The sequence below is a fragment of the Abramis brama genome, assembly GCF_963993115.1.
Source record: "Abramis brama genome assembly, chromosome: 21".
Lineage (NCBI taxonomy): Eukaryota > Metazoa > Chordata > Actinopteri > Cypriniformes > Leuciscidae > Abramis > Abramis brama.
The window spans coordinates 9,979,632-10,003,814 of NC_139983.1; the positions used below are offsets into that span (position 1 = coordinate 9,979,632).

General features: G+C 39.4%; 3 protein-coding genes across 3 annotated transcripts; 1 reads left to right on the forward strand and 2 right to left on the reverse strand.

The window, feature by feature from the left end:
* The first annotated feature begins 1,058 nt into the window (after window positions 1–1,058).
* Window positions 1,059–14,137, forward strand: akap12a (A kinase (PRKA) anchor protein 12a). Its single transcript, XM_084097600.1, has 4 exons — window positions 1,059–1,917; window positions 3,948–4,047; window positions 4,228–12,825; window positions 12,907–14,137. Exons 1-3 carry the CDS (start codon window positions 1,807–1,809, stop codon window positions 12,783–12,785), a joined length of 8,769 nt encoding a protein of 2,922 aa, XP_083953726.1. The 5' UTR covers window positions 1,059–1,806; the 3' UTR covers window positions 12,786–12,825; window positions 12,907–14,137.
* A 132-nt stretch (window positions 14,138–14,269) lies between these two features.
* On the reverse strand, window positions 14,270–16,824 carry zbtb2a (zinc finger and BTB domain containing 2a). The gene is made up of 3 exons (XM_084097645.1): window positions 16,507–16,824; window positions 15,673–15,855; window positions 14,270–15,573 (listed from the first exon to the last, which is right to left on the reverse strand). Exons 2-3 carry the CDS (start codon window positions 15,843–15,845, stop codon window positions 14,427–14,429), a joined length of 1,320 nt encoding a protein of 439 aa, XP_083953771.1. The 5' UTR covers window positions 15,846–15,855; window positions 16,507–16,824; the 3' UTR covers window positions 14,270–14,426.
* Window positions 16,825–18,239: 1,415 nt separating this feature from the next.
* Window positions 18,240–24,148, reverse strand: rmnd1 (required for meiotic nuclear division 1 homolog). Its single transcript, XM_084097646.1, has 12 exons — window positions 23,977–24,148; window positions 23,202–23,620; window positions 23,012–23,120; window positions 22,820–22,895; window positions 22,695–22,734; window positions 19,681–19,781; window positions 19,416–19,522; window positions 19,256–19,320; window positions 19,023–19,099; window positions 18,808–18,928; window positions 18,612–18,728; window positions 18,240–18,413 (listed from the first exon to the last, which is right to left on the reverse strand). Exons 2-12 carry the CDS (start codon window positions 23,616–23,618, stop codon window positions 18,381–18,383), a joined length of 1,263 nt encoding a protein of 420 aa, XP_083953772.1. The 5' UTR covers window positions 23,619–23,620; window positions 23,977–24,148; the 3' UTR covers window positions 18,240–18,380.
* Window positions 24,149–24,183: the final 35 nt, after the last annotated feature.

A 24,183-nucleotide genomic window follows, 5' to 3' on the forward strand; every position in this document is an offset into this window, starting at 1 on the left:
TGCAATGTTGTTTTACATTTGATTTAAAACTGATAGACCTCGGCTACCTGAAAAAACTGAAAACTATTGTAGGTGAATTAAGGGTGATTGGGACATAAGGTCGAATGGGACAGTATAACTATACAGAGTTTATTTTCTCACCTAATGAGTGAAAATAAAAACTTTTTTTGCTGAGCCCTAGCTGTGAGACCACATAATCAAAATTGGATGCCCTTATTACTGTGACATCCTGCAAGTGATGAACTGAGGAAAATGACATTAGCTTTTGCTGATTTCATAATAGGGTCCTAAAATTGTTGTAGCTACTATTGTACAAACTTTTGATGGAAACACTAATATGATGCACTACTGATACAAAATCAGTAAAAAAAAATTGTTAATATGTTTGGGTGGACGGGACAGCATGATTTTGGGTGATTGGGACAGTGCTTAAAGGCTTTGCTAATTAAGAAAATAAACCTTGATTAACCTTGCAATAGAGAACCATTGTTTATGCTCTGTATGCTCTAAATCAGTGGTTCCCAACCTCTTTATTTGTGTAAGCCCTAATCAACCACAAAAATATTCATGAACTAGCTAGATTTTGCTAAAATGAAACGACCAAATTCTGAAAATAGAAACATTTGCATGTTTCCATTAAAGGAATGTTCCGTTGTGCAGGTTAAATGCGGTTAATTCATGGAGGCACCTAACATCTCATCCAAATAATGCCCCCATTAGGCTCAGTTTACATAAAAGTGTATGTAACACATCCTTTCATTATAATATAAACGTTTTTCCTGTTCAAATGGATAGGTAACATCTTCAGTATTACAGAAATGTAGCATGTGTTGGGCAGTTGTTTTTAATTTATGGCAAGAAACCTTGCACAAGGCGGTTCAAAAACTTTCCCAATCACCCTTAATTCACCCTATTATTTGTGCTGTTGCTTGTAGTTGGATTATTTGTTCTTATTTTTTATTCGACAGTAGTCCTTTATTCCCTGAACACAGCACATTCCTAACCATGAGAAATTTGAACCGTTACAGCCCTAATTTCTACATGGACCTAACTTTGTCATTCACACATTGCCATTCACAACAGAAAATTACAACAAAATCAGAAGCACATAATTATATTGTAGCAATGTAGCATTAATATTTGTTTCACTGGGATTACTGGAAAAGACAAACTTGATAATTAGGGAGTGTCCACATACCTTTCGCCATTTCATTTATGAATGAGTGGGCCAAGTGAATTGAATTTATTGGATTTAATATTAAGACATTGATATTAAAATATTTCTTGGCAGTTTAATTGCTTTAAAAACAAATTATCACAAAAAAATACATTTGTATGTAGGAAGTGTTTTTTCCTCAAAGGGTCACATGAGAACACATTTTTTCAACTTTGAAATTAACTTAACATTTGTCTTATTTTAAAACAGCATTTAGGCTATAGTTATTCCACATACGTTTTGAGTTGTTTTTACAAGCTTTTAATTCGCCTAAATCCAATATTGGACTATACATAAAAACATGCGATGAATAGAGAAGCATAATCACGAGCTAAAAACGTTAATTGTAGTGGTTGTCCCTAGGTCATCCCAGGACTCTCGTTCTCTCTCCCATTGATCCGTCGAGGCGTGCCAGTGTGTTCATGTGATGCAGGAAGGATGCGTCCTAAAAGAGTTTGTATCGAGCCAAACTGCATCACTTCTGAGTCCGACCACCGCTCAGCACTCATCTTTGGATATCCTCCCTTTCGCTTTGCAGTTACATTGTGTGAAACGGAAGAAAGCGAAGAGAAGGAGAGAAGGATTGTGAAATGGGAGCTACGGCATCATCCAGCGGCAGATGCGAGGAGGACGAGGCGGAGGAACTCGCGGTCACTGCAGCAGCGAGCGAGGCTCAGGGGGACGGCAGTGCCGATGACAAGGTAGAATACATCAAATCAGTCTCCTGCTTGCAAAGAAATGCTTCACAAACTTTCAAAGGCACGATCTCTGAATCTAAGGACACGCACGGGCTGCATCTCAAAACATAGCGAGCTGCCTACCTAGATAGCATTTTTGAGGTAATGCAGAACATAGGCTACATGTTCAGAATGTTTGATAGGTAGACGGGATCAAATTATTGCTCAGTGGTTGCTCTTCTTTTCTTTTCTTTTTTTACCTCGGGAGAAGAGATTTCTCAGTTATGTTTTTCTCCTTGTTTCTCCTTGAGGGATACATAAAATACACCCAAATTAGACATTTGTTGACAGTGAATGTAAAGAGTCATAAAAAGAATGGGGATAGCAGTTAATTTAGTCTTGATCATTCAATGAGAAATGTGACTTCATGTATGAGTTTTGATTGCAGACTTTGGTGTTTTGGCAAATTTGAGCACAGTTTGAGACATTGTTGACAAATATTCTGAAACTGTAGAGTGGACACATGTGACATTGATTTTCTCATAAGAAAGTTTTGAGACTGAAGCTATAATCTCCATTTGATCTCAATCTCATTGCTATTTAGAAGAAACATCTGATAGCACACACACACACACACATATATATATTATAATGATAGTGTTCTGCTTGATGTACTAAATTTATTAGTTATTTATGGGGGGAAAATGTCAAAATAAATGTCAAAAAATAAAAGCTATTTACCTGCAGTAAGTCAAAAGTTAAAAGGAAGAAGATAAGGTGACTTTGTCCTATTTATAGGTGTTTGGCCTAAATACACTTTAGTGAAAAAAATTAATTTGCATTTGGTCATGGTAGTTAAGATTAGATCATTTATCTTAGTTTTTGAAAGAGCAAATTATTGAGATTTGCATTAATTTTATGTTAAATCATATATATATTTTTAAATATCTCTATGGTGAATTCAGATTCAGGAAAATTCTATGGAACATTTTCTTTATTTTGGATGGTTCTTTACTTTCAAGAAAAACATTGAGGAAGAATTTGTCATCTTGTAGCATGAGAACTGCAGGAGTAGACATATTTGGGTAAAATCACACACATATACAAATCATCTGCCAAGTGCCAAGAATAATACAGTAACCCTAATAATTGATGCATCCCCAATGGCTGGCAAAGGATATATGGTATATTCTTTTACACCCGGACTCTAAACTTTAAATTAGATTTAAAAGTGTTTCATCACTACTACACTGCTTCTTATTATGTGGATTGAGTTACTGGTTTGGCCTTTGATGTTTGTTTTCTTGTTCATCTGAATCATTTTATTGTATTAAGTGAAGGTTAAGAATTTAAAATGCAATTTCCTTTTGTTTTTTGAAAGACTTATTTATTTCAACATATCACAACTCTGTTTGGGTTTGTCAGTTGTTTTGTACTAATGTGTGCACATTAATGGATAGGGATATTTGTAGTGCTCTTATTCCCAAAGGATTGATGGAATTTTCCCTTACTGTACTGGGTGCATTGATTTTCCATGTAAAACATGCTGAGGTCAGCCATGGTTTAACAGGAAGTCTGTGAGATGGCTTTTAGTCAAAGGAGAGCTATCTGATACTCGGATTCCTCGGATAACGTATTTTGTTTTGTTAGTTATCCCAAGGGACCTCTCCTTCAAATTACATTGTGATTATGTGGTTAACATTAAGCAAATGTAGTCAAATTATATTGTGATAACCTTTGAAAAATGTTAGGGGAATTTCTTAACTTCAATCTGTCACTATATACTTTTTTTTTTTGGCCTGACTGAGCCAACTAATTTTAACCATAACCTTTTGAGTATGTTGTTGTTCATTATTCATTGTCTTACTTTATACTTTGAGACAATAGACATTAATACATTTTATAGCATAATTTTGTATTATTTTATTGTGTGTAATGTTTGTACAATGCAAATTAACATTATTTATTGTTCCATTATGAGTCATAAGAACGGAGAGCTAAATCCATTGTTTAACTTGTTGGTCACTCCTTAATTTGTACTGTCTTTTGCTTAGTTGTTACAGAAAAATGGACAGATCTCCAATTTGAATGTAAAGACAAGGAGTCATGCAGATGAATTAAATGGCCACTTTGAGGAAAGAGTACATGAAGATGGTAGGTGGTAATATGTTATTGCTATTCAATTAATTGTCTCCCTCATTGTTTCCAATTTGAAATGAAAACAGCGCTTATATAGTAGTAAATATCCAAGCACAAATACTTTATACTGTGTATATATATATTTATAGCATACATACTCAACTTTCTTGAACTTTCTTTCTTTCTTTATGTTAGTTGGCTCAGGGTCTGTCACTCTGAAAGAAGATGGCACAGAAACAACTGAAGACCTTCAGGAAATGGATGCTCTTCAACCAAACATTAAGAATGAGAGCACAGAGATGGTCAATGCGGATGGTGAAGAACCTAAGGAGGACAACCAAGTGAATGATATCAATGAAGTTGGCTTCAAAAAAATGTTCAGATTTGTTGGATTTAAGTTTACCCTAAAAAAAGACACATGTGAAAAGACTGAAGCAAATGAGCAAGAAGAAAGAGTTGCAAGTCCCTCAGAGGACTCCAATGACACTCAAGAGAACAGTGCAGTGGCAGCAAATGAAAACACGACTGACGAGACTCACAAAAGTGAGGCGTTTTCCCAGCCTGATGCAGCAGAACCCTCTCAACAAACAGACAATGAAACGGAGTTGGATCCGGACATAAAGTTAGTGGAACATCATGTGGAGGACACACCTGATAAAGAAATGGCAAAAGAAAGTCCTGAGCCGGAGGAACAAATGTCGCCAATCAAGCAATTCTTTACACAAGGTATCTTTGCCAGTTTAAAAAAAAGAAAGAAAGAAGAGGAAATACAGAAAGAGAGTAAGGAAGAGGAACTCAAAATAATCGAGAAAATTGATGCAGATGAGGCTGAACATGAGGACAGTAAATGCATGTGTCTTGATATCCCTTATATTTTATCAGAGGAAGAAAAAGATGCAGTGGAGAAAGCTGATGACAAGTTGTTACCTGAAGGAGAGCTTCTGAATGTTCTAGAGAAAGATAAGGTACAAGGAAGTCCACTTAAAAGACTTTTTAGGAAATTTTCTACAAGAAAGCAGAGAGAAAGTAATGCTGCAGAAAAGGTGATCGAGGCCGAGGAACAAGTCTCTGAACAGCCAAAGCCATTCTTGGAAATGACAGAGCAAGGGGAAGTGGAGGAACCAGTGATTGGGGAACCAAAACCTGCTGAAGAGGAGCTGGTTGCTGATGTAAGCCCTCAAGAGTCCAAAAAGAAATCTGACACCACCGTTTCCTGGGAGGCACTGATTTGTGGTGGCTCCTCTAAAAAAAAGGCTAGGATGAGGACAAATGAGGATGAAACGGCAGACAAAAGAGAAGAAAATGAGAAAACAACTGAGTCTCCACTTGGAAGTTCCTTTGAGGGTGATTTTGATCATCTCACATCATCTAATGAACAAACAGGAAGTCCTGCAGAGGGAGAAATGGGATCCACATGGAAAACGTTTAAAAAAATGGTCACCCCAAAGAGAAAGGTCAGAACTGGAGAAAGTAGTACCCCTGAGCAGATACCTTCAGACAGTGAGATGAACAAAGACGATTCATTTTCTATGAAGAAGCTTATTCCAGGGCATAAAAAAAGAAAATCAGAAGCAAGGCAAGAACAAACGTCCTCAGATGAGGCTGCTAAGGATCATGAAACAGGTGATGAAGATGATGAAACCCCAGCTATCATTCCCCTGTCTGAGTATGAAATAATTGAGCCTGTAAGTCTGAAGGAGGTGAATGAACAACAAGTTGAAATAACAATAGAACATGAGAAACCAGAGATGACATTACAAGTGTTAGAACAGGACACATCCAATGACTTAGTGCCCAAAATTGCAGTTAAAACTTCAAGTAACACTGGACCAACAGCCATACATGGTCTATCAGAGGACTTTGAAGAACTCACAGACTTTGTGAGCAAACATCAACAACTGAGTGATATACCAGAGGAAGGCATCATTGAGGAAAGCATTGTAACACCAGTATCTTCTGCAGAGTGGACAACACAGGATGACACCTTATCTGAGGACATTGTGGAGTTGACAGCTGATGCGGTCACTGCCCCAGAACCAGCAAGTGAACAATTCACTGGGGATGACACTACTGAAATGGTCTCGGCAGTCTCGCAACTAACTGAATCACCCTGGACATCTGGACATGTTACACCAGTGTCGGCTGAATATGGTATACAAACATCAGATGTGATCCTACAGGAAGCTATTCAATCTATCTGCATGACTCCAAGTATTCAATCGGTAACTACAAAAGATGAAAGGCAAGAATCTCTGTCCGTGTCATGTTCACCTTATATTGTACAGTCATACACACCAGCGGAAACAAAGGTTTTGATTGCACATAAGAAAACTGAGGCAACAGCAATATGTACAGGTCTAGTATCCCAAGAAATAGAGTTTGTTGAAGAGCATCTCCCTGCACACTTAGTGGAGGCAATACCTGAAGTGAGCGATGCTGTCCCAACTGAATTAGTTTCTGATAACTTTACAGATGAACCTGAAGCTGCAGGACTTGAGACAGATGAGGTCTATGAAGCTGAAATCAAGGATGTGCAGACTGAGTATCAGGAAATAATTGAGAATGAAGAAGAATCTGCCACTGAAACTCAGCTGGACGTAGAGCAAGTCATTAAATTAGTGGCAGAGCCTTTAGTGGAAGAATCAGAGGAGACTCATATGGAGGGAAAAACAGAGGAATGTACAACTGGTATTGAACTCGGACAAATGATTGATGCAATGCAAAGTGAAGCTGGGCTGGATCAGGTTATGTCAGACTACACCCAGGGTCCTGAAACAGAGTATCCATTGTATCCAGAGTTAGAGGAACCTGTGTACGAACAACCATTAGCTGCTAAACCTGAAAAAGAGCTGAAGCTACCAGATGTTGAATTGTCACCTGCTGAGTTTGAGAAAGCCGCACTCACTGAAGCCTCAGATGTCCCTGAGGAAGAAACTGAAATGATTGCCTCAGTGGAGGAGTGTCTGGAAAGCAAAGAGAGTATTATAAGTTCAGATCACATAGTGGCAGAGACACTGGAGTTAGAAGACAATTTAGAAGAAGAAGTTGAATCAATACAAGTTGATGTCTGTGAAATACAAGTTGGCGTACAAGATGCAGTCTTTTTAGCAGGTAATTCAGCAGTGACTGTAGAGGAGATCAGTGAGAAAATGGCTAAAAACATTCCAGAAGATGTAGATGAATCATTAACCAGAGAACAGATACCAGCCAAGGAGGTGTCACTTCCAGAATCTGTATTAGTTGAGCAGGCTGAAGAGATCTATAAAGTAGACATTGATACAGATATGGATAATAACAAAGTGGATGACAGAGCAAGTGACAGAATGGACAGGATTTTTCTAAAAGAGGTAGAGGAACTTGCTGTAAAAGAAGGGCAACTTTTAGAAAATACTGAAAGCAATGAAACAGACAATCAAGATGTTTCTGCTCATACAAATACTACTGATGAATCTCCTGAAATAACTGTTGATGCGGATACTGAAAATGGAGAGACGGTTCATGAAATTAGAGAACACACAGTTGTTCCTAGGTTTTCAAAAGATGTATCTGAGCACACAGAAACATCAGCAGAGCTCGAAACTAGTTGTGAAATCATACTGACACCTCTAGAGACTGCATTGCCAGAAGTTGAAGAAAGACCTGTACCAATACAAATAGTGGGTTCTCAAATAGAGGAGTGCAGTGAAGACACCAAACATAGTCCGGAACTGCCCAAAGAGAATGAACAACCAGTGACAACTGAGAATATTAAGACTGGTAAGGTTTTAGAGATGGTTGCCATTATAGAGAATACAACAAAACAGTCAGGGAAAGAGAAACTAACAGTGGTTGAACCAGTAGCACAGGCACTCGCAATATCAGAGCTATCGACGGCAACAGAACAAGAGGGCGATGCATCTGAAATGACTATAGTTCATGCTGAAGCAATAGATGGTGACCAGGCTTCAGCAATGACATCAACATTATTGAAAGAAACAGAAGTTCCAGAAGAAAAGATTACAATGGCTGTTGCACCCAAATCGGAACCAGAAAGGAATGACTCAGGGGCGACTGTGATTGAAGTGGCTGCAACCACAGTGCTGGCACAAAACAATACTGCTACACAAATGGAAGTTAGTAATGTGAGTGAACACAAGAATGAAGGAGATGATGATGTTAGGATAAAATGTGAACCTCTTGAACAGTTGATAGAAACAACACTGTCAAATAAGTTACAGTTAGACAAGGCAGAAATTAAAGATGAAATACAAGCAGCAACAGAAGCAACGCTCATAGCACAGGTACCACCATTTAGCTCTGAAGTTACAGAAGAAATGCCAGACATTTCTGTTTCTGAGATACAAACACAAGTAGTGAGTGAACTCAGAGCTGCGACACTTGAAGTGACAGAACAGAAGGTTGAAATGCCAGTGGTAACAGAAGTTAAAGTAGAGACAGCTGTAGTAACTGAACTGGAACTGGAGAAACCTATTGTCACATCAGTGGTCACAGAACTTGAAGTTGAAATGCCAGTGGTTACATCTACAAAGACTACAAAGGCAAAGACGACTGATACTCTCAATTCTGTTGTAACTCCACAGAATCAAAACATAGACACTGACACGTCAGTGTTGACAACAGTGATCAAAGAACAAGTGGAGGAGATGCCCACTGTTATTTCTGTGGTAGTGACACCAGCTACACCTCTAGATGAAGTAACACAATTTGTATCTCTAGGCAAAGAGTCAATGGTAGCACCAGTGGAAGACACACCTGTTGTGACTGTAGCAGCAGAAACACCAAATGTTGAATCGGTGATTGTGAGGACTGCTGTGGCCTCAGTAGTAGACATACAGAATGTGATTCCAGTGGTAGCAACACCAGATATTGGTTCAGTGCTAGTAACAGTGGCTGCATCTTCAGTAGCAGTAGTGACTACAGTAGCAGAAGCAGCAGTTGTGAGCACAGATGTAGAAACACCAGCTGTGATAGAAAAAACGAATGTGCCCCCTCTAGTAGAGATCCCAGCAGTACAGTCACCAACTGCAGGTCCAGTGATAATGTCATTAGCTGTAACATCTGTGGCAGAGACTCCAGCTGTTGCTTCAATGACAGAAACTGTACCTCTAGAAGAAGTTACACTAGATGTGACCCCATTTGCAGAAACAACAGTGAGCCAAGTAATCAAAACTCCTGTGGCTTCCATCACATCAGTAAAACCAACTGTAGCTGCAGTGACACAGACACCAGTCGTTGAGATACCAGCTATAATTCCAGAGACAGTACCAGAGATTGTATCTTCTGTAGTAGCTACATCAGCTGTAACTCTAGTAGCATCAGAACAAAATGTGACCTTTGTAGTAGAAACTCCAGCAGTATCTGGAGTTTCAGTGGCAGAGACATCACCAGTGGTAGAAATACCAGCTCAGATTTCAGTAATTGTAACAGAAGCAGCAACTCCAGTTACACCAGCAGTAACTTCAACAGCAGAAACGCCAGCTGTGATCCCAGTCGTAGAAACTCCTGTTGTAAAGTCAACTCCAGTTGCACTGGCAGAGACACCAGTTTTGACTCCAGTGGTACAGACACCACATCAGGTTGTAGGGACAGTAAAAGAGGCTGCACCTCCAGTAGTTGTTTCATCAGTGACTTCAGCAGCAGAAACACCTGTTGCATCTTCAATTGCAGTGGCAGAGACATCACCAGTGGTAGAAATACCAGCTCAGATTTCAGTAATTGTAACAGAAGCAGCAACTCCAGTTACACCAGCAGGAACTTCAGCAGCAGAAACGTCAGCTGTGATCCCAGTAGTTGAAACTCCTGTAGTAAAATCAACTTCAGTTGCACTGGCAGAGACACCAGTTGTGACCCCAGTGGTAGAGACACCAGATCAGGTTTCTGTGATGGTAACAGAGACTGCACTTACAGTAGTTTTTTCAGCAGTGACTACAGCAGCAGAAACACCTGTTGTGATACCAGTAGTTGAAACTCTAGTGTTAAAGTCAGCTCCACTTGCAGTGGTTGAGACACCAGTTTTGACTCCAGTGGTACAGACACCACATCATGTTGTAGGGACAGTAAAAGAGGCTGCACCTCCAGTAGTTGTTTCATCAGTGACATCAGCAGCAGAAACACCTGTTGCATCTTCAATTGCAGTGGCAGAGACATCACCAGTGGTAGAAATACCAGCTCAGATTTCAGTAATTGTAACAGAAGCAGCAACTCCAGTTACACCAGCAGGAACTTCAGCAGCAGAAACGTCAGCTGTGATCCCAGTAGTTGAAACTCCTGTAGTAAAACCAACTTCAGTTGCACTGGCAGAAACACCAGTTGTGACCCCAGTGGTAGAAACACCAGATCAGGTTTCTTTGATGGTAACAGAGACTGCACCTACAGTAGTTTTTTCAGCAGTGACTACAGCAGCAGAAACACCTGTTGTGATACCAGTAGTTGAAACTCCAGTGTTAAAGTCAGCTCCACTTGCAGTGGTTGAGACTCCAGTTGAGACTCCAGTTTTGACTCCAGTGGTACAGACACCACATCAGGTTGTAGGGACAGTAAAAGAGGCTGCACCTCCAGTAGTTGTTTCATCTGTGACTTCAGCAGCAGAAACACCTGTTGCATCTTCAATTGCAGTGGCAGAGACATCACTAGTGGTAGAAATACCAGCTCAGATTTCAGTAATTGTAACAGAAGCAGCAACTCCAGTTACACCAGCAGAAACCTCAGCAGCAAAAGCGTCAGCTGTGATCCCGGTAGTTGAAACTCCTGTAGTAAAACCAACTTCATTTGCACTGGCAGAGACACCAGTTGTAACCCCAGTGGTAGAGACACCAGATCAGGTTTCTGTGATGGTAACAGAGACTGCACCTACAGTAGTTTTTTCAGCAGTGACTACAGCAGCAGAAACACCTGTTGTAATACCAGTAGTTGAAACTCCAGTGTTAAAGTCAGCTCCACTTGCAGTGGTTGAGACACCAGTTTTGACTCCAGTGGTACAGACACCACATCAGGTTGTAGGGACAGTAAAAGAGGCTGCACCTCCAGTAGTTGTTTCATCTTTGACATCAGCAGCAGAAACACCTGTTGCATCTTCAGTTGCAGTGGCAGAGACATCACCAGTGGTAGAAATACCAGCTCAGATTTCAGTAATTGTAACAGAAGCAGCAACTCCAGTTACACCAGCAGGAACTTCAGCAGCAGAAACACCAGCTGTGATCCCAGTAGTTGAAACTCCTGTAGTAAAACAAACTTCAGTTGCACTGACAGAGACACCCGTTTTGACTCCAGTGGTACAGACACCACATCAGGTTGTAATGACAGTAAAAGAGGCTGCACCTCCAGTAGTTGTTTCATCAGTGACTACAGCAGCAGAAACACCTGTTGTGATACCAGTAGTTGAAACTCCTGAAGTAAAACCAACTTCAGTTGCACTGGCAGAGACACCAGTTGTAACCCCAGTGGTAGAGACACCAGATCAGGTTTCTGTGATGGTAACAGAGACTGCACCTACAGTAGTTTTTTCAGCAGTGACTACAGCAGCAGAAACACCTGTTGTAATACCAGTAGTTGAAACTCCAGTGTTAAAGTCAGCTCCACTTGCAGTGGTTGAGACACCAGTTTTGACTCCAGTGGTACAGACACCACATCAGGTTGTAGGTACAGTAAAAGAGGCTGCACCTCCAGTAGTTGTTTCATCAGTGACTTCAGCAGCAGAAACACCTGTTGCATCTTCAATTGCAGTGACAGAGACATCACCAGTGTTAGAAATACCAGCTCAGATTTCAGTAATTGTAACAGAAGCAGCAACTCCAGTTACACCAGCAGGAACTTCAGCAGCAGGAACATCAGCTGTGATCCCAGTAGTTGAAAATCCTGTAGTAAAACCAACTTCAGTTGCACTGGCAGAGACACCAGTTGTGACCCCAGTGATGATGACATCAACTGTGACCCCAATAGCAGAAAGGACAGTTGTGAGCCTAGTACAAGAAATTATAGTAGGAGCAACAACTGCAAATACAGTAGTAGAGAGACCTGTTCCGATCCCGGTGTTACAGACACCAGCTCTGGTTTCAGTGACGGTAAAAGAAGCTGCACCTCCAGTAGTTCTACCAGCAGTGACTGCAGCAGTAGAAACATCAGTTGTGACTCTAGCAGTAAAGCCAACAGTGTCCCTGGCAGAGACACCATTGCCTGTAGTTCCAGTAGCAGAAGCACCGGCTATGACCCCAGCCATGCAGACACCGGTTGTAAAGCAGATAGTACAGACACCAACAACTCCAGTCGTGCCTTTGGTAAAAGCAACACCAGTTGTGACTGTGATAGAGACAACTCCTGTGACTACTGTTGAAGAAACACCAGCAACACAGACATCTGCTTTAGCCCCTGTGATGGTGACACCGGCTATTGGCCCAGTTGTAGGGGTAGCAGCTGCAGCACTTTTTGTTGTGACACCAGAGGTAAAGGAAGCAATGTTGCAGGTGGTTGAACAGGAAAAAAAGGAAGCAAAGGCAGAGCCTTCAGTTGTGTCTGAAGATGTTGAACCACCACTTGTAGCAGCAAAAGAGGTAAAGACACCAGTTTTACCTGAACAAAATGCCAAGGGTTACTTGCAGCACGAGCCTGTTACTTCAACAGAACCTCAATTAGAGGTGGAGGATGATGTGTGGGAGGATGCTGTAGATAATATTGGAGATTCCCTGGGTCTAGTGACACACACAGATGGTAAACCCCAAGATACCGCTGCTAAACAAGCATCTGATGCTGCAATTTGAGAGTGGCATGCTAAACCAAATGAATGATATTAATGAGCTAGTAAGTGATTTCCTTATATTGCATGTAGCTGCCAGGATTTTTTTTTTTGTGAAATTAATAACAATGATTTTATGATTTCAGGTGCAAATTTAACAAGGAAAGATAAGAACTTTTTACACTTGGAAAAGGCTCACCTGGGACTCACATTTCTCACAACAAAGAAATGACCAAACCACTGAGAAATAAAATTGCATCATTAAAATTCCATCAAGTTAAGCTGTTCAGTAGATAGGCTGATCTTTGATCAATCACTACTTTTTTATTTTCTATTTTTCATTTTCTGTTTTCTTTGACAGAAAATATGTCAACATATGAAACCCTTGAAAAGCAACTATTTTGTCATATTCATACTAAGGATATTTGTCAATGCAATATTTATATGCTGATTCTTACATTAGAGTAAGCTTATCACACATAACATAACATTGTATTGCATATCTAAAATGACAAGTTTTGATATAAAATATAAAACATTTGTACACATGCATTACATCCTATAGATTTGAATGTTTAGTTTAGGAAAATTATTGTCATTGTTAAAGGCAAATGCAGTTGCCTGGTGTGTTAAGATATGTACTAATTAAATAATAAAGAGGTCAAAGGTTAATTTATTTTGAACCATTATATGCCTCTTGTTATACCTCTGGGGGGAATTGCAATTTTAAACTTCACAATCACGTTCCATCAAAGAGAGGTTTAGACAGTATACGGTCAGAATCGGTCACTGAAAATGACAGATTGTTTAATTTGTTTTACAAAGATATTTTACAAAGTCAAAATCTGATCAAACAAATGTTTTATTTTTGTTGTCCATATTGCGATATGCCATTGTTACAAATTATGTTTAATTTACAGAAACGGCCAATTCAAGAAAGTGTGATTATTGTTAGCATCAAAAGCATGCAAACTAATTTTGCAATTACTGGCTTATCCCCCCCAGAGAAGCACTTAACATATATAAATGTTACATATAATGAAGATCAATATACTCTGTACTCCATATGATCATTAAACTATTTTGCATTTTTGTTAATATTATACAAGCTGCCTTGCTGTATTATGGGGGTTTGAAAGCATCTGGCCTGACAGAATAAGCCATTACAGTATTAATATCAACATTTTAACTTATTCTAATATATTCCTAGGAAGGAAGTGTTTGAAACCATCTGTACAGACTGACTATCCAGGCTATGCATCTTTGAAGAAGTTGTAATATTAACAATCAACTAAATACAGGAGTATGGTATTGTTCTTGTATTTTAAATCATTTCAAAATGTATGGTTTAATACAAATTATATTTCAAGTTTTTATAAAAAATAAAATAAAAAAATATACTTCACCAATGTTTGGCTTATGATTTATAAGAAGACAACTCGATAAAACGCTGATGCTTTGTGCAACAGGATGGAGCAACTCAGAAATGTTTTGATGGGAAACAGTACATATAGTTTTGGCATTTTATTAGTTTCAAACAAAATCACAACATTTTATTAACAAAACCAAAAAAATAAGCATGAAAACAAATGCACTGGACCTTTAAACACACAAAAAAGTTAAATATTGGCACTGAAACAGACTAATACTGATTTGGCATGACATTTTAAGAAGGACTGGTCACTTCAGAAGTAGTTGTTTCTAAGTCCTTATTTTCATTTTCCCCCATTGCATTTTCCACCAATGGTACAGCTTCACTCTCATGCAAACACTGATGTTTGGGAACCTCTGAAGGACTTGCAAAAGGAGCTGCACACATGCTACATTTATATGGTCTTTCTGAAGACTGGAAGAGAGCTTCCACCTGACTGTTGTCTTCTCCACCACACAGAACCAAACTCTGTTTGTTGACCATAATGTACGAGTCTACGTCCTGACTCAAACAAACATGTCGAGACGCTTGGTTCGCTCTGCAGAAGTTCTTTCCACAAGCACTGCACTTATACGGTTTCCCTGTGTGGATGTACATGTGCTCACGCCAGTGGCTCTTCTGAATAAACTTGCGAGCACAGGTCGGACACTCAAATTTTCGCCGTTTCATTTCACGACCCATCTCGGTGCCCTCCAGGTTGTCTATATCAGCAATTTCAGAGGGCGGTGGGGTGTCTTCCATCCACACCTGTTGATCGGTATCACTAATAACATCACTGTCAGCATGCAAAAGCTCCTCCTCCATTTCCTGACTTTCAAGCTCAATAGTGTGACCATTTTGCATGAACGACATCTGTGGCTCAGTTGCTTGGCTGGTGTGGACAAGTAGATGCTCCTTCAACTTGGACCTCTGGTTAAAACGGATTCCACAATAATTGCAGCCGTAATTCTTTCTGGAGGAAGCGCTTCTACTCATTATGCCATATGTGAGGTGTTGGACGACGGTGGCTGCAGGGTTCTGGGTGGGTGACTCTATGCCGACAGGTTGTGGAGATCTATAATCCATTTCAGAAAATTCTTGGCTGGCGATTTCACAGTTTTTAGCATAAACATCCCCTTTGGATTTTATTTTGGGTCGGCTGCATGTCTGATCAGGTATCTGTATACCATAAAGTGAATTTGTCAAAGGTACATACTGGGACTCTGGGTTTATAAGAAGACTTGCCTCCTGTAATAAGGGGTAAGCATGCAGGAATTTTACACCCTGCTCAAGGCGAAGGGGGTCAATGGGCTGTGTGGTAAATTTTCCTGTGTACATTAGGTTAAGCAGGTAGCTGAAAATATCTGCTTGTATGTCTGAAGGCTTCAGTCGAACACAGTCACTACAAAAGAGAAGCAGAAAGAGTCATTTAAATCCAGGTCTCCTCTGAAATAATGTAATTAATGTACTAGAACTTTTTTTGCAATCAAGTTCACGTTACCTGTCTTGATGGATGAACAGCATACGGAAGTAGTTTGAGAAAGCAGCGAGAACGGCTTTATGGGCTTTGAAAAGTATATCCCCGATGGCCACTGTACAGTCACAGAGGAAACCAAACTCTCTCTGAGCATTGAGACGCTTCAGAAGCACAAGACCATGATGTGCCAAGTCCATGTTTTCCCACCTAAACACACATTTAAAAATAAAATAAATAAAAAAATCATCAGGATTTCAAAAGATTTTTCCTGATCAATCAATTTATCTTGCTCCTCATTACATATTTTATTAAATTTTGGTCGCCAAAACTACATTTAGTATGTGTGCACTTGTCTCTCTCTAACCTACCTGTCAGAACATTCCTCACCTGCAAAATATTCAAAATGTAAAAAACATCCTATGAGGACTACATAATGTCCTATTTTACATGTTAAATTGGCAGAAGTGTGGCTTAAGTATCTAAATAGGTTTTGAGGCTACTACGCGCGCGTGTGTGTGTCTGGGTGAGTGTTTGTGTGTGTGCGTGTTGACTGTTGAGGCCCCGCCCATGTTGGTGAACTCCGAGTACAAAAGTTTTCTCGGACAAATAGGAAACACGCGCTCGAGCAATGAACCCAATAAAATAACGTAACACATATAAATGAGCGAAAATAAACAGAGGGATTAAAAAATGTTCGTTTTCTGATAACGAAAGCCATGTGAGGAAAACGGTCAAATTATTAATAATTTTCAGACAAGATCCGTGAGCAATCAATAGTTCATCGTTACTAAGGTAAAAACGCCGACAACCGGTTTATTAAACACTTGTTTCAAATAAGACCATTGAGGCGTCACTTACCGTTCTTTCAAGAAATCTAATGCCTTTTATTCAGTTTGGTTTGTTGGCTGGAAAGCGGAGGAAGCTTCTCCGCCGAAGCAGTGTGAGTCAAGTCAGTCGTGATCCGCTGCTGTTTTCCGGAGAGTTTGAATCACATGACACGAGCGCGCGCCGGATCGAACGGCTGTCAATCACAAGAGGCTGATCAATCAGCTGCATTACAACATCACATGACGTCACGTCATGGTGTTTTTGTTAGCAGTTAAATCTGAGCAGTATTAACTAGTGAAATGAATGGTGAATAAATGTGTAAAATATAAAACACCCTGCTGGAAAATCCAGTTTATGATGGCAGGCCTATCTGTGTTGCAATGTTCCAAAAAACCAGCTTGACCACATTAGAAAGTTTATCGCAGTTTTTTGTGAAGTAAAAATCAGTGGAGAAATCTTAGCAGTATTGGAGATGACGAAAGTACAACCCCATTATGATACAAAGTTCCACGCCATTGGCAACATTTGAAGACTTGTGCACAATTCAGAGCTATTTAAATATTACTTAAGCTTATATATAAAGGCATTTCCTGGGCTATCAGTGTCACTTTCCTGATGATTTTTCATCTAGACATGGTCATTAACGAATAAAACCTCTAGAGAATGAGAATCAGATGAGATTTGAATCTGAATAAATTTGGTGAACAATATTCATATTTTGTGCTGTGTGTACAGTATGACATTTACCTTTTTTTTTCTTTTTTTTTTGGACCCCGAGTCTGTAATAAAGTTTGATGATAATAAACGCACATATTTATAATAAACGCACATAACAGATTTCGGCTGATCTTTGCAACAGATTCCCCCTCCAAGCTCACAATAATGTGTACGACAGGGGTTGCACAGACTAGTCGACTAAAATCGACTTTAATGCTGTCATGATGCTTTAAGTCGACTAGTCGCTGATCATTCATGAGCGCAACAGGATAAGACATTTTTGAAGTCCACTTTTACGCTCCATTTCCAAAAGTTAAAATGATAAATAAACTATGCATTTATTTATCATTTTAACTGTTGGAAATGCAGCGTAAAACATAGCTGTGCTCAAGGCAATCCGCGTTCGAGTCTCAGCTCGAGGTTCAGGCTTATTGTTCATTAATGACGTCATCAGCGACTAGTCGGCGTCGACTCGACATTCATCACATAAATGTTGACTTTAAAAAATCTGAAGTCGTTCAACCCTTAGTGCACGAGTGTCAGGCGTGATCTGGCACAAACATTTACCCCATGGTTTCACAGACAAGGCTTAAGCCTAGTCCCAGACTAAAACACCATATTTGAGCTGTTTTAACTAAAAGCAACTTACACTGGCACATCTTAAAATAGTCTCAAGATCCAAACCAGTAATGTTTTTTTTTTAAGGCATGTTTATAAAAGCTACTTAAACGTCCTTATTGAACTAAGGCCTAATCCTGGCTTAATCTAAGCCCTGTCTGTTAAACCAGGCTTTATTGAACTGCTGTTTCAAGATGGTTGACTAGCTAATGACCACCTCAAAACCAGCATGTTCCAAAACACAGCAGTCAGCTAAATCTGGATTTTCCATCAGGACATGGATGCAACAGAGAATGAAATCCAATAACTCTCTAAAAATCAGATATTTATATTGTAGCATGTGAATAAACTGATCTGAGTAAATTTGTCCACAGAGTTTATAAAGGAGACAGAACAGAAACCAAATGAGCCACTATTTATCCACTATATGTGGGTCCTTAAAAAAAAAGAAACTTTATTTCAGGTCTCAAATTCACATTAAGAATAACACGAGATCAATGAGTACTTTAACTTAATTTACAGAAAACAAAAATATTTAAGTCCTCTTGTAAGACTATGTCTGTGGGTCCTCAGAAGATTACACGAGCAAGTTCAAACATCACCTTCAGAGAGAAGAAAATAAGTGTTTTTACGCAGCATTTGCAAAACATATGTACATGATATGATGCAGACATTAAAAAAAACAAAAAAAACAAGGCAGTTTTTGGACAGTGCAGCTGTCTATTATTTAGACTGATATTCAAAATGAAAGTGAGCTGGCTGGATGATATTAAATAAGTGTGAATTCAGTGTTTTCTAACCTCAATGGTGATCAGCACGACGATCATCCACTCCAGTCTGAGACTGTGTTTCTCACTGAGGTGATTCCTCATCAGGTCTGTTAGTTCAGTGCAGTGCTGTAACTTCTCGTTCACAACCTAAAAAACAAAATTCCATCCTTTGATCAGGATTTTTATGTCAAATATATTCATATTTTTTGCAAGTACTTTCACTAACCTTGACTCTCCTGTTAATATTGAGGAACTGGCAGGTCTTGTCATAGAGCTGCTCGAGATCTTCTCTGTCCCAGTAGAAATCAGGTGTGATGAGTAAGTCAGAGCTGAGGTTTATGCAGTGCCTGTAGAAAGTGTAACGATATTGTGAGAATTAAACAAAGCAGTAGATTATCACATACAATAAAACCAGAGAGAGTCCTGCATATGGATCCTGACCTCAGGGAAAAGAGCTCCCCTATCTTCTGCATAACTTCAGCCCTGGACAGTTTCACTCGTTGTCCAGACTTCAGCATCTGTTTAGAAAGGTTTATTTCTTTTATAAGGTTTATAAAAGTATATTTAGCTTTTTTTAGAAAAACATATTCACATTCAATATACAAAACTATTTTAACTTTCAAAAAGCAGCGAATGCTGGTATTACCTATGAAAGAGTACATAAGTGGATCTACCTCAGGAATTGACTGGATGGACTCAACAAAGTTGTCGAGAGAAACCTCCCATATTGCCAGTTTAACTGAAGTTGAAAACAATGACTTATTGCAAGCATCAAAATATAATTTGTTTCACAAAGTGTGATAAAAATGTGTGAAAATGCAGACATAATCCCACCTGACAGAGATAAAGCATTGGAAAATGCAAACTTCTCCAGAACAACCTGATCATAATCCAGCTCTCCGTTAAACAAGAAGATTCCATGATGGAGTTTTGAATGACCCCTGAACCAACATGAACAAATAAATAAACAAACAAACAAACAAAAATAAAAGCATGGCTACATCTTACAGTAGTACCATCATCAACTTTTAAGGAGTATTACATGATATCAACCATTTTTGCACATTTTGCATTAAGAAATGAAAGATTTGTGACTGACTCTCCTACTGTATAATTGATTTCTTCATTTTCCCAGTGGATCAGAGCGACTTCATAGGGTTGAATCTCATGCTGCTCCAGTATCCTCATCACTGCCTTTACCTGAGTATAAAATACACCAGCAGGGCATGATTTGTAGCATGATTTTTAATTTTGTGAAAGAGCCTTTTAATATTTGCCAAACACCTGATTCAGGTTTTGATACAGTGAGGAAAATAAGTATTTGAACACCCTGCTATTTTGCAAGTTCTCCCACTTGGAAATCATGGAGGGGTCTGAAATTGTCATCGTAGGTGCATGTCCACTGTGAGAGACATAATCTAAAAAAAAAAATCCAGAAATCACAATATATGATTTTTTAACTATTTATTTGTATGATACAGCTGCAAATAAGTATTTGAACAACTGTCTATCAGCTAGAATTCTGACCCTCAAAGACCTGTTAGTCTGCCTTTAAAATGTCCACCTCCACTCCATTTATTATCCTAAATTAGGTGCACCTGTTTGAGGTCGTTACCTGCATAAAGACACCTGTCCACCCCATACAATCAGTAAGAATCCAACTATTAACATGGCCAAGACCAAAGAGCTGTCCAAAGACACTAGAGACAAAATTGTACACCTCCACAAGGCTGGAAAGGGCTACGGGGAAATTGCCAAGCAGCTTGGTGAAAAAAGGTCCACTGTTGGAGCAATCATTAGAAAATGGAAGAAGCTAAACATGACTGTCAATCTCCCTCGGACTGGGGCTCCATGCAAGATCTCACCTCGTGGGGTCTCAATGATCCTAAGAAAGGTGAGAAATCAGCCCAGAACTACACGGGAGGAGCTGGTCAATGACCTGAAAAGAGCTGGGACCACCGTTTCCAAGGTTACTGTTGGTAATACACTAAGACGTCATGGTTTGAAATCATGCATGGCACGGAATGTTCCCCTGCTTAAACCAGAACATGTCAAGGCCCGTCTTAAGTTTGCCAATGACCATTTGGATGATCCACAGGAGTCATGGGAGAAAGTCATGTGGTCAGATGAGACCAAAATATAACTTTTTGGTCATAATTCCACTAACCGTGTTTGGAGGAAGAAGAATGATGAGTACCATCCCAAGAACACCATCCCTACTGTGAAGCATGGGGGTGGTAGCATCATGCTTTGGGGGTGTTTTTCTGCACATGGGACAGGGCGACTGCACTGTATTAAGGAGAGGATGACCGGGGCCATGTATTGCGAGATTTTGGGGAACAACCTCCTTCCCTCAGTTAGAGCATTGAAGATGGGTCGAGGCTGGGTCTTCCAACATGACAATGACCCGAAGCACACAGCCAGGATAACCAAGGAGTGGCTCTGTAAGAAGCATATCAAGGTTCTGGCGTGGCCTAGCCAGTCTCCAGACCTAAACCCAATAGAGAATCTTTGGAGGGAGCTCAAACTCCGTGTTTCTCAGCGACAGCCCAGAAACCTGACTGATCTAGAGAAGATCTGTGTGGAGGAGTGGGCCAAAATCCCTCCTGCAGTGTGTGCAAACCTGGTGAAAAACTACAGGAAACGTTTGACCTCTGTAATTGCAAACAAAGGCTACTGTACCAAATATTAACATTGATTTTCTATGGTGTTCAAATACTTATTTGCAGCTGTATCATACAAATAAATAGTTAAAAAATCATACATTGTGATTTCTGGATTTTTTTTTTTAGATTATGTCTCTCACAGTGGACATGCACCTACGATGACAATTTCAGACCCCTCCATGATTTCTAAGTGGGAGAACTTGCAAAATAGCAGGGTGTTCAAATACTTATTTTCCTCACTGTATATATATCACATTAAATGTCACATTATATAACAATATATATCACATTATGTAACAAACGTGTGTATATATATATATATATATATATTAATATACATACACGTTTGTTCGCTGATCAATGTTTTTATGTGAATAAAAGCCTAAATTCCATCTTTTTATCATATAAAGCGATCGAGTCTCTTCAGAAAATTTAGACTAAACCACTCAATTCATATGGATTAGTTTTACAATCTCTGTATGAACTTTTTGAAGCATCAAAGTGGTAGTTGTGTAGCTGTCAATGGAGGGACAGAGGCTCTCAGATTTCATCAAAAAGATCTTAATTAAAGGGATAGTTCACTTTGAAATTAAATTTTGGTATGTTTTAGCTTACCTCAAGGGCATCCAAGATGTAGGTGTCTTTTTTTCTGCAGTAGTTTCAATTTTGATATTTTTAGGTCAAACCATTCTTGTCTGTCAGTCATATAATGCAGGTCTATGGTCACTATCTCAAAGAGCATGCACAGTTAAGTTCAAATTAAACAATTCCCCATCGTAAGTACACATTGATGGCCTAAGACACGAAACGAACGGTTTGTGTGAGAAAACGAACAGTATTTATATCGTTTTTACCTCTACACAACCACGTCCAAGTGATCTGAGGGCGCGCACGCTTCCTGGTGTGTGACGTGTGCGCGCGTTCAGGCTTAGTCTGCGCAAGCGCCGGACGTGATCTCGGATGTGTACAAGAGGTAAAATCGATATAAATACTGTTCGTTTTCTCACACAAACCGCTCGTTTCGTGTCTTAGGCCATCAATGTGTACTTACGATGGGGAATTGTTTAATTTGGACTTCTCTGTGCATGCTCTTTGAGGTGGTGACCATAGACCTGCATTATATGACTGACAGACAAGAACGGTTTGACCTAAAAATATCAAAATTGAAACTACTGCAGAAAAAAAGACACCTACATCTTGGATGCCCTTGAGGTAAGCTAAAACATACCAAAATTTAATTTCAAAGTGAACTATCCCTTTAATGACAGAATTTTTCTTTTTTTGGTGAACTATCACTTTATATTTAGCCAAATACAGATATTTGCCTTTAATACAGCTTCCAACCTTACTAAAATAAATTAATACAGCTTTTGAATAGTTTCCAATTGAAAGTTGTCTATCAGAACATCTGCCATTGCTTCAGAGTGTGTGTTATATTAATACTTACTGTTTTCTCCTCAACATTCCAGAACACCACTGAGCCTTCTCTAAAATAGTAAACAACACAAAGAATAACTACAAATCAGAACTCAAAACCCAGAAATCCAAGTGACAAAAAATCATTCAACATACCTGAAGAAGAATATCGTGCCACTGTCATTTGATTTTGCAGCATTCTCTGTTCCCATCGCCAAAACATTAGAAGCGTCTGAAACCCACAACATTAATTTACTACAAAAAAAAAAACTGCATTCAAACAAGCACGCAATGAATTCTTTTTTATGCCAGCTCAGAAACATTAAAAAGTGATGAAGATGAACTGACCTCTGGGAAATTCTTTGATTTCACTGAAGCCATTAGCTATGAGATCGTGACAGAGTGTTGGTAAATGGTACTGATCTGCAGTTGCGTATGCAATGCACTGCATCATGTCCTGAAAAATGTCATTACATACATAAACGGTTATTTATATATGCCATTAATGATTTTCTCATAACACACAATAGTCACACACCTCCTCCAGACTGGGCTGAGTGGTCCGTGATGGCTGTTTTGTTCTTGGTCCCTTAAAGGTCCTTTTTCCAGGCACACCTCCTTGTTTCAGCACTGATTTGGGGGCAGTTGTTGTGGTCTGCAATCTCATTTGTATACTCCATGTTTTGGATATTACATTTAACGGAGTCAGCACTTTAAAGTGTGGTCTTTGAAACATCCCTCTCTGCAATAAGCATCTATGGTGATGAACGCTGATGGGACAGCTACTCTGGTCTTTAAGAATGTTGTGTGTATGTGCACTGGATGCCAGTGTTGAGCAGTTTAACCTCAAGGTCCTACTGACACTGTTTAATCCATTTACTGTTCTGAGAGCAGATCCAGGGGCTTGTGTCCATTTCAAGGGTTGATGTAACCTCCATAGAATCTTGAGAGACATGCCTGTAAGAATCAAACAGTTTCAGCATTAAAACAGTGTTAAATTAGGTGTATTTCTGACCAGAAAGTACACTACTTTTAGTGACATAGAGGCCTATTTCAACTGACCTTGAATGACAAGCATGTCAACACACTGCATTGGTCATATCTAACCCTATTTATGGTTTAATTATATAAATTGTACATAGAAGAGAATGCAAAGAAAGACAGAACACACGTCTGCTTCTTTCTGATCAGCTGACATAAAGCAGATCCGCTGTGAATATCTTTCTGACACTACTGTCAACACAAGCTGCAAACTCATTTACAATTGACTCTAATAATTCAATTTAATTCACTCGTCTTAACCCTCAGCGTACCTGCCGTGTACCGTCCCGGTTCCCGCCAGATATTAGGACGTTCGGTGACAGAAACTGTTACATTGTAGATACATATGTCGCAGCATTCTCACAGATTCACATAAAGTTTATTTGACAGTTCGAACAGCACAAGTGATGCGGCCACTTCCTGTATTTTGGTGACGTCAAATTCAGACGTAATGTTGCCCCGCCCCTGTACTGACGTAC

Coding starts and splice junctions, on each gene's coding strand:
- akap12a (XM_084097600.1), top strand. CDS start 1,807: ATGGGAGCTACGGCATCATCCAGCGGCAGATGCGAGGAGGACGAGGCG. Junction 1,918..3,947: donor ACGGCAGTGCCGATGACAAG/GTAGAATACATC, acceptor TCTTTTGCTTAG/TTGTTACAGAAAAATGGACA. Junction 4,048..4,227: donor GGAAAGAGTACATGAAGATG/GTAGGTGGTAAT, acceptor TCTTTATGTTAG/TTGGCTCAGGGTCTGTCACT.
- zbtb2a (XM_084097645.1), bottom strand. CDS start 15,845: ATGGACTTGGCACATCATGGTCTTGTGCTTCTGAAGCGTCTCAATGCT. Junction 15,574..15,672: donor CTGTTCATCCATCAAGACAG/GTAACGTGAACT, acceptor TCTCTTTTGTAG/TGACTGTGTTCGACTGAAGC.
- rmnd1 (XM_084097646.1), bottom strand. CDS start 23,618: ATGTCTCTCAAGATTCTATGGAGGTTACATCAACCCTTGAAATGGACA. Junction 22,735..22,819: donor GGCACGATATTCTTCTTCAG/GTATGTTGAATG, acceptor TTACTATTTTAG/AGAAGGCTCAGTGGTGTTCT. Junction 19,523..19,680: donor ATCAATTATACAGTAGGAGA/GTCAGTCACAAA, acceptor ATGTTGGTTCAG/GGGTCATTCAAAACTCCATC.